The sequence below is a fragment of the Photinus pyralis genome, unplaced genomic scaffold, assembly GCF_008802855.1.
Source record: "Photinus pyralis isolate 1611_PpyrPB1 unplaced genomic scaffold, Ppyr1.3 Ppyr1.4_LG1, whole genome shotgun sequence".
Taxonomy (NCBI): Eukaryota; Metazoa; Arthropoda; class Insecta; order Coleoptera; family Lampyridae; genus Photinus; species Photinus pyralis.
This window is the reverse complement of record NW_022170249.1, coordinates 6,513,291-6,523,402: the sequence shown is the minus strand read 5'-3', so window position 1 is coordinate 6,523,402 and position 10,112 is coordinate 6,513,291. Positions and strand designations below refer to the sequence as shown.

The 10,112-nt window shown below is 36.0% G+C and overlaps 2 protein-coding genes across 2 annotated transcripts; both read right to left on the bottom strand.

The window, feature by feature from the left end:
• Positions 1–301: 301 nt before the first annotated feature.
• On the bottom strand, positions 302–3,154 carry LOC116169024. Its single transcript, XM_031485080.1, has 3 exons — positions 2,690–3,154; positions 2,522–2,632; positions 302–2,292 (listed from the first exon to the last, which is right to left on the bottom strand). The coding sequence occupies exons 1-3, from the start codon at positions 2,790–2,792 to the stop codon at positions 302–304; spliced, it is 2,205 nt and encodes a 734-aa protein (XP_031340940.1). The 5' UTR covers positions 2,793–3,154.
• A 1,480-nt stretch (positions 3,155–4,634) lies between these two features.
• On the bottom strand, positions 4,635–7,456 carry LOC116159093. The gene is made up of 3 exons (XM_031471997.1): positions 7,190–7,456; positions 6,974–7,064; positions 4,635–6,922 (listed from the first exon to the last, which is right to left on the bottom strand). The coding sequence occupies exon 3, from the start codon at positions 6,888–6,890 to the stop codon at positions 4,674–4,676; it is 2,217 nt and encodes a 738-aa protein (XP_031327857.1). The 5' UTR covers positions 6,891–6,922; positions 6,974–7,064; positions 7,190–7,456; the 3' UTR covers positions 4,635–4,673.
• Positions 7,457–10,112: the final 2,656 nt, after the last annotated feature.

Genomic DNA, 10,112 nt, shown 5'->3' with positions numbered 1-10,112 from the left:
GTAATGGTATACAATTGGATGAAAAATGAACATTGAAATACAATTTTCAAAATTTCTTATTTTTTATGTGTTTACAATGAGTTACGACAGTCTTCATCGGAATGTACCTTAGAAATAAAACATGTAGTGTTTGTCGTAAGTTTATTGAACACACCATCTACATAAAATTGCAGAGTTATTATTGTTTATAAAATATAAAAGGTAATTTTAATGAGTTTCGAAAGTTGCCTTTTGCAACTACAGCTCTATACACAGATAAATCTAACAATATTACATTATTACCAAACGCCTCAAAATAATGTTATTCTGACTGTTCTTCAGTGGAAGTTTCTTCATTGTTAACAGTTTCCTCGGTAGTATTCTTGGCCTTATTATATGATAATGATCTATAAAATCCGTGGTACATCTCGGGAATATCACGTTTATTGCAAAGTTCCAATAACCCATCCAGTTTCTTTTTGTCCACTGGTAGTGGTTTATCATAAAGCTGTTGGAGATCAGCTCTTGAACAGCAACTTGGGCGCCCTCTTCGTTTTTTGTAAATGTTTAACGATTTTGGAGCATCAGTATATTCATATTTAAAATCAACTCTTCCGTCTGGGTTTCCTAGAAGCACTATTTCCCTGACCTTACTAATTTTTAGTTGCTGACCATCCTCGTCTGTTTTCCAATTTTGACCGATCACCAATTTTTTTAAATTATAAAAGTCTTTTTGCGACATTTCAGTCACGTCGTAGGGGGTACCTGTTACTTTTGCCATTCGAATTAGGGTTACCCATTGTTCAGGGGTGTACACAACTTGTTGTCTGTTTTTAGCATTTTCGATGACGGCGTGCATGCAATCGCCCTCGTTTTGCGTATGGCCCTTTTCAAAAAATCGATGCGTAATTTTTTTATTGAAAACACATGCTGCTAACTGGAACATGGAAAATATAAAGCGATTGCGATTTTGACCTCCGCAATTGTCCGAATAGAAGATTACTTCTTGAATGTTTTTGTTATTTGCAGCAGTATCTAAAAACTTCCATAAGCAGCTACCTATTTCGTTAGCTCCACGTTTAGCAACAGATTCATGCCAAACATAACAGTAACCTTTATGGTTGCCGATATCGTATACAGTAAAATTGTAGGTTGCGTACTTACTTTTGTAGTAAAAAATACTGACCTCTGATTTTGGGGTTACCAAAACTTTCTGTAGATCAAAACACGCAACAATAATCGATTTATTGTTTAGTGCTATTAGTTTATCTTGATCCTTTAACGAACGTGCACTATTCTTGTTAGTGATATGACTGTCATACTTTTCTTGGAGTTCGGGGTTTCCTTTATCAGTATCAGTATACCGTATACAGAGATCACACTGATCCTTCTTCGGTTTAAAAAAACTTAGATTAAACTCCCCGTTAAATATATCACGATACTGTCTGGAAGAAGCAACATTCGTTACATCCATCGTTTTTGCAAACTCCAAGTATAATCGGTACATACGCTGGATATTCAGTCCATCTTCAAGATACAATTTCTGCGTATTTTTTCTTGTGTAATGGGATGGTACTACCGGAAACAGTTTTATGTGTTCCCTAACAATCTCCTTCACATCTTCATTAATTTTGTTAGGTCGTGATTGATGTTTACCACGGTTATCCTCTTCAACTGCACCGCTATCTTTTACTTTGGATAATGCTGTAGATACCCATCTCTCCGAAATTCCTAGGGTATGCAGAAACATTGTTTTGCATACTCGTTTTTCTTGATTCTCAATTTTAAAGTAGTATTCTCGAGAAAATTTTCGGCGTGATTGAGAGTTCTGGGCAACAGTGACCTGTTTCTTATTAACTTGTTTTACACAATGAGATACGAAATCCCACTGTCGTGTGTGCGAACCTAGTTCCCAAAAGTCTTTGAATATTGACTCTTGCTTTTCTGCAACCAACAAATCTCGGCACTTAAATCTACATGAACTTGCGCACCCTTTGCCTATTTTCCTAGCTTTAATTAACTTGCCCTTCCTGTTTTCATGTTCTATTCCCGAATCTAACCCTTTTTTGGCCAGAGTATCTACCCACTGGTCAGTATTCCTTATACGTTTCCTACTTAACTTTTTTACCTTAGCTGATGATCTGCGCTTTTTCTTTTCTACGAGTATATTATTTTCTTTATCTTCTATAATAACCTGAACGTTTTCACTTAATATATTGTCCCTGTCTGTGTATTCTTCGGGTATGTAGGTAGGATCATCATCTGAACATTCAGAATAGTCGCGTCCAGAAAGTACTTCGGTTTCTTCAATGTCTTAAAGAGAAAATGATTGAAAATAGTCATACGATTTTAGAAACCCTATTGTGCATTAGTTTCGCAAATTTTCCGAGCAAAATTTATAGACACAAGTGTACCGCCACCCAAAGAATGTCAAAACTTTTTTTGATGCGACAAAACAAAATTTTAGCTACAGATACGACTAAGATTATGATTTTGGTGCTTTGAAATGCCTTATTATACCTTTGTAAATAGAATGACTTACCACTTTCATTTTCCAGACAACCATCTTCATTATCCAAATTATTAGATCCGTCATTTTCCTTGTTATGATCATCCAAGGTACATTCTGTAGAAAGAATTTTAGTTCCAGTTGCTACAAATCAGTTAAATTCGCTAATAGTTTAATAAAGAAATTAATGTTTCATTTTACCAGAAGTGGAGGCCTGTTGGGAGGTTCTTGCATTATCGTCACTATTGTCCAGGCACGTAATTTTAGAAGCTAATTCTACAATTCGCTTACTTCTCAACGACATTTTCAATTATAATAATAAACAATGCAACAAAATAACCGTCACTGTGCTTTTCCGCTAATGACTGAGTAGTGAGTAACTCGCCCCACCACACAACTCGCGTTCATGATTCTTACGAAAGAGTCGTAAGTCAAGCACTCCAGCAAACTGGCGTGTATGATTCCTACGAAAATAGTCGTAACTCAAGATACGACTATTTTCGTCGCACAATTCTCCAGCAGTTGAGTTACGACATTTAAGACACCGCGTTTGCGCAGTCACGGAGCGACATTTAGTTACGACAGTTTTCGTAGGAAAAGAAGCGGACTTTTTAAGTTCGGTTACAGTGGTAACTCAAATAGCGACAATTTCGGAGTTACGACAGTTTTCGTTGGAGCAGTCGAATTTGCTCAAACTCCAAGGATTTGATGTTTGCCTTCTCTGATAAATATGCATAGGCTGCAGTGTATACCGATACCCTACGAATAAATGTATAAATAAAATCATTCTTATTAATTTCCTTATTTTGATGACGTTGCCCCTCCCTGGAATTCTGTCTTCCGACGCCACTGGTTGTAGAGGAAAATGGGAATCACGGTTTAAGCTGATTATCTAGCAAGGGAAGACACAGAGCTGAATCACATCATTCTGAGAGCTCTTGCATCAATTAAGGGTTGTTCAATTATGCAGCCTGTAGGTTTGTCACGCGACGATGGAAAACGACCAGATGGAGTCACTCTACGTAAAAACGATATTTATTGAGTTATTTTGCAATAAAACACGAAATGGTCCGATTTTTTGGTCAAGCTGGAAAAAAATATACTTCCGGGCCGAATTTTTTGAAGTTCATGACGTAAAACGAAGCTGTTTAAACCTCAGTTGTTCCGGCGCGCTATAAATTCAAATCATACAAGTACAATCGGGCACTCGGGCGGATTCGCGAAAACGCTTAAAAATGAATAGAGAAGGGCGAGCGAAGACGTAACTATGTGCGAACGAGTAGAGTCAAGTATGCACTAGTTTCACGTGCATTTATCAATTTAAAAAGTGAAAAACCAAACCAATCTTTGGGGGCCCCCATCAGCTCCAGGTACGTGCCCAACTTTTATTTAAGTATTTGTATGGTTCGGGCGGAAATTATCATTTAACCAAAAAAAAAATATATCTTATGGTCCTTCAGTCCACTAATTACAAAAAAATTAACTTAAAATACAAACAGAAGCGATTGACGAAAAAAAAATCTTCCCTAGGAATTTTTTCAGCAAAAATATCTCTTGACGCCTGGACTAGAATGGGACACTTTACGCCTGAACAAGAATTAAAGTTGGTTACTTTTATTGAAGATATGGAAAATCGCCTGTTCGGTCTTACACCAAGAGACCCTCGAAAACTTGCTTAGCAGCTAGCAGAACAAACAAATTATCGCGGGTGACCTGGCAATACCTCCTATGTTGGTTAAGAGACGTTTTACAGGAGACAAAAAAAACTTGTCAATTTTGTAGAGAGATGGTATTTTTCAACAATGTGAAGTAGTTATTCTTTAATGTTTATTATATTATACTAAATTTAATAAAAACGCCACAATCTTACCCGGTGTTATTTTTATATAACTTGTGAGGTATTGCTATTCATGTTTTTACAGATAGGAGTTTTTGCTACAGAAATTTGTTCTCATAGGAGAATGCAGTATCTAATTAAGTATACAACAATTTTTTGAATTTAGCAAGCTTATACAGAAATTTTTGTAGAAAAATGATACCCAAAACGTAGGTTTCTCAAGGGAAAATTAATACATGGTAATAAACTTTAAAACAATACTTTAATGTAAACATAAACATGAATAAAATAAACTAAAACTAGCTGCAAGTTTCATAATCACTAAAAAAAATAAATTGGCGAGGAGAATTATTCATGTAAAATATTATCGTAGAAAGCATGTGTGTCTTTTGGCAGAACGAGTTTAAGTTCTTGAAGGTGGTTCCATTTATCCAAAGCAATTTTAGAAGGTCCCTGCAGTAACTGAGGATAGTTCATAATAGGAGGCATACATTTTGGCCTGCAAGGAAGCTCATTAAATAAATCTTGGCCATAATCCAGTTTAATATCTATGGTTCCTTGTGGATTATACCTAATGCACTTAATATCATTAATCACAGGGTCAGAAGTCTTACGACCTGGTCTTAAAGAAGTGTATCGCAAAAATTTGGAAGCGGAATAATCCTTAAAAAATGAGTACTCCAGCATTTTAGTTTTATATGGCGTGGGGGTTTTTCGAGCTTCTTTTGATATTGTCACATAGTCACTTGGTAAATGAATTTCTTTGTGCTTAAGACGTCTTTCTATCACACTATGTACAGAGTCACACTCCATTTGGGTGTGACCTGGTTCTAAGTATTTTTGAAAAATAAAAGTTTCGTGTTTCATTGCAAAATTGAGTAAAGCGTTGGCCAAGACATTGTTACGATTCTGGTAACCACATCCGTCCGAATACAATACAATTGGCTTTTTCATTGGAGTTATGCAATTTTCTTCCAAATAGTCTATAATGCAGGTGGTAAAAGTAGATGCTTTAAGTAATCTATTTTCATTTTCGGAAAACCAATAGCACATAACGTTTCGTGTTTTTAAATCAAATATGGTGAAGTTATGGCAACATAGTTTTGTTTTGAAGTAAATTTTGTTCGCCGGAAGATATGGGCATAGTTTTACTGCCTGTAAATCCATAGTCAATGTAATAATTTCATCTTTCTCAGCTTTTTCTTTATCTTTTTGTTTTTCCATTCTAGCAGCATCTTTCCTTAGGATGTGATGCCTGTATTCATTTTCTGTGACATTTCCATATTTGAATGAAAAACAAACATTACACTGATCCTTTTTCGGTGAGTATAGCGCCAAGTTTTTTTCTTTAAACGTTTTTGAAAACACATTACGACCCAATGGAGTGATGTTTCTGTCTTTGCAAAAATTATTCACATACACTTCATATAACTGGTTCATATTTTGAAAAGTGTATTCCAAATACAGCTTTGAAGTATCGCGCCGACAATAATGAGAAGGAAGTTTAGGTAAACTTTTGAAAAACTCGTCTAAAAACTTGTAACTTTCTGCATACCTTTGCTTAACGACTTCCTTAGCAGAAATTCTATTCTCATTCCCTTTCGTCATACCATATGAACTATTATCTACCCAGTATTGAACAGTTTTATACCCGATGTCCAACGTATTAATAAACATGGACCGACATACTTGTAAGTTTTCATTTCCATCGTTTAGGTAATACGTGTAGGTGCCTAATCTCCTTGAGTTCTCTTTGCCTTTTCTAAATGTTGGGGTTTTAAAAACGTGAGATGCAATAAAAACCTTCCTTTGTTCCCAATTCATGCGCCAAAAACGTTCAAAAATGTTTCTTCTGCAGTCATCCGTAAATTCTGAGCAATATCTGACTTTAGATATTCTACATTTCTTTGATGTACATGTCTCTTTTAAACGTCTTTCACTCCGTGGACAGTCCTGTTTAATTTTTTCTCCTCTTTTTTTAGTAAATCCTATGTACGCTTTTCCCTGCATTCGAAGTCTTTTGTTTTTATTTCGGACCCATTCTTCTTTTTCCGCCTTACGCCTTCGTTTTCTACCTTGATCATATTCATTTTCGTTCACTTCTTCTGTTTCATTTATGACAGTTTCTTCTAATTTATTGGCATCATCTTTTTCGGGTTCATATGAAGTACTACTATCTTGCACATCATTTGATTCATGGTCGTCTTCTACAGTTTTCTCAACTTCATTTGCAATGTTTTCTATGACATGATCTTCATCACTCGAATCTTCGTAAGGAACAAGACGATCTGTTTGCTTATATTCGACTTGGTTTGGAACTCCTATATCACAAGTAGTGGAAGTAGTATTGGTTATATCAGTTAAACAGTCTTCAAAGTTAGGTACTACTTCATCAGGATGAATGGGAAAAGCGATGTTGCTTTCTACGACCACGTTGTCGTCTAAAAATATGAAAGATGCATTTTCTAAATCGAAACATTCTTTCTCTTCAGTTTTGCTTGAGTCGACAACATCGATTTGCGATTGGGCCAATGACAGAATTTTTTCAGTGCGCCTTGAAAACATGACTATTTTGAGTCCGGAAAACCTTTGGCAGCCTATGACGGATGTAAAGTAAATAGATTGAAGAGATAGTCAAAAAATTTTACCTTCTAAATGGGGATCCAACAAAAAATCGATGTGCTATTTTCTCCTATTAAAATTATCCAGGTACTTTCAGTATAATGCAATACCTCCTATCTGAAAACGAAAATAAATTGAGGTTATTTTTAACGTAAATTTTATGGTTTAGTCGTTTAATGTACACAAATTCATCTTTTAATATTCAAATAGTGGATTATAGAAACAAAAAGCAAAACACCTACCAACGAGAACCAGTTTTCGACGTTAAACACACTACACTTGAACGGAGGTACAATCCTCTTATGACATCACCTAATAAACTGTTGATTTAGGAGATTTTGCATGACAAAAATCATTAAGATTTCAGTGGGAGAAATTGAAATACAACTTTTCAGCCATTTCGAACTTTATTTAACGAAAGGAGAAGTTACAGATAGGTGCATTAGTACGCGCCGATTATGAATCTACCAATATCTCATTTTCACAAAAAATGGCAGATAGGAGGTATTGCCAGGTCACCCGCGTTATGCCATAACTTTAATAACGCAACTAGAATAGCAGGAGAAGATTGGTTGGCTGCTTTCCTAAAAAGGCACGATGTTCTTTCCTTAAGAAAACCAGAAGCAACTTCTGCGGGCTGCGCTATGGGATTTAACAAAGTATCAGTGAGTAGGTTCTTAGAACTTTTAGTTGAAACTATTAAGAAATATAAGATAATGTCAAATCGGTTAACCACTGTTGCCAAAAGTCTAAATAAAATTATCGCAACAAAAGGGAAAAAAGCAAGTTGGAACTTTGTCAACACTGATTGAAATGGCAAGAGAGCATGGTGTGTAATTCTGCTGTGTTTCCCACCCCACTGCACGCATCGATTGCAACCCTTAGATGTCAGCTTTATGAAACGCCCTAAGCGCCTATTACGCCGATGAAATCAAGAATTGGTTGCGGATGAATCCAGGTAGAGTACCTAGTTACGTATTACCAGGTGGCTAAGCTCTTCGGAAAGGCCTTTATTCGAGCGGCGACAATGTCAGTGGCTATAAACGGTTTTAAAGCTACTGGAATATGGCCAACCAATCCAAATATTTTTACGGACGCCGATTTTGTTGCAGCCGAAACAACAGATATTGAACAGCCGTAAAATCATGTCCCGTCAGAGCCTCGATTAGAAACGCCTCCTCCACAAATTGAAAACATGATTTTCACACGAACAAAATATAATTCACTCTCCACAGCCAGGTCTGTTGAACAGATCGCCTTTTCAGATTTTGTTGCCGCGGAACAACACCACAAATGAGTTTCATCTTACTTCTCCTGAGCAAATTTTACCTATTCCCAAAGCTAGAACAAAAAGTAGACAAACAAAAGCTCGTGGTAAGACGGCTATTTTAACAGAGTCTCCTTACAAGCACGCGCTCATGGAATCAACAACAGCCAAGTCTAAAGCTGAAGCCACAAAGCGAAAGGTGTTTGACAATGCACAAAATAACGAAAACGAAAAGAAAAACGTAAAAAAACAAACCATTGTGAAAAGACAAATTGCTGATGACTCCAACTCTGAAAGTGACGTTTCCGATGTAGATTGTTTATACTGTGGCTACTCATACTTACAATCAAGTGAAGGTTGGGTTTCATGTGACTTATGCGCAAGATGGGCTCATTGTTCCTCTGCCGGAGAGGAGGACGAAGACGAGGACTGTAGATATATTTGTGAACAATACCAGAAATAATCGAAAGTTAATGCCCATTGTGTCCCGTTACGGTGCTCATTTTACCCGAGGCATAATGAGCATTTGGTTATAACAATTATATATATATATATATATATATATATATGTAAACACGGTTAATTTGATAGATTTTCAGCTAGCCGGATTTATCACATCTCCCGTAACATATACACCACATCGTCATTACTTGTGATATAAATTCTACTAGTATTACTAGCAACTAGACTTGGTTCAAAATTATCAGCATGTCGTAATGCAATATTTTGAAGAACAGTGATTTGCGTTCGAAATGGAATAGCAATCTTGTTCTAAGAGTGTTTGTGAAAGAATTAATATTAAAATGACATCCTTTTCAGTACAATGAGTTGCAATATTATTTGCATGTACTGAATATAAATTATACACATTAAAACAAATCTTATTTATCGAGATATCTCTTCAAATTTTAATCACAGATGCTTCTGTTAACACTGCGTCGGTGGCGCTCGCTTTCCACTCACGAGTGGTGGCGTGGCACCCCATCACTGCAAATACGTATTTCTCGGGTATAATCACAATAAAACGTAGTTAGGGATATGTTCATTATATTTCGAACAAAAAAAAGTAGTAGGTAATTATATAAAGCATTATAATATTAATTGTAATAATAATAATCGTAATAATAGAAATATCCTTTATTCAAATGAAGATACTAGCACAAACAGGAATACGAAACATACGTTCTTGTAACATTAGTATATGTATTAACTAATACTGTGCTATGTAAACTGGAGACAAAACTAATCTATTCTATCTAAAAAAAAAGAACAAGACTTCTATTTCATTCATCCCCTTGCTCGCTACTCTCGCCACTGTCGTTTTTATAATATCTAGCGCATATAGCATGTTGATGATCCTTGCAGACAAAATTTCGACATTCGCCACATCTCACTGTGGCCTTTTTGTCTTCTTTTCGGAGACATATAATGCAGCGACCTGTTTTTCTCTCTCGAACGTTTTTGTCTTGATTATTAGGAGCTTCTTGTATTCCTAGCATATTCCGTGCCTTCTGGCGAATAGGTCTTGGTACATTGTTATTGTAAATTCTGCGAATTATGCTAGGCCTAACAAATTCTAATGATAGGCATTTCAAAAAATTTCGTCTAGCCCCCTTTTGAAGTTTACAATTAGTCACATGTAAATTCAAAGCATTTATTCCTGCTATGTTGAGTATGTCGAAAAAGACTGTCAAAGGCCATCTTCTAGTAGTTCTACCCACATGGTACATAACACACATTTTATCGACCACATCGACGCCATACTTTGTGTACTGCAATCATGGCTGGCTTATTGGTATCTTTGTCGATTTCATCTGAATGATGCATCGTTGAAAGCATCAGAACATTTTTGTTTTTTTTTGGTACTTAAGACACAAGCGTGCATTCTTTCCGGAAAG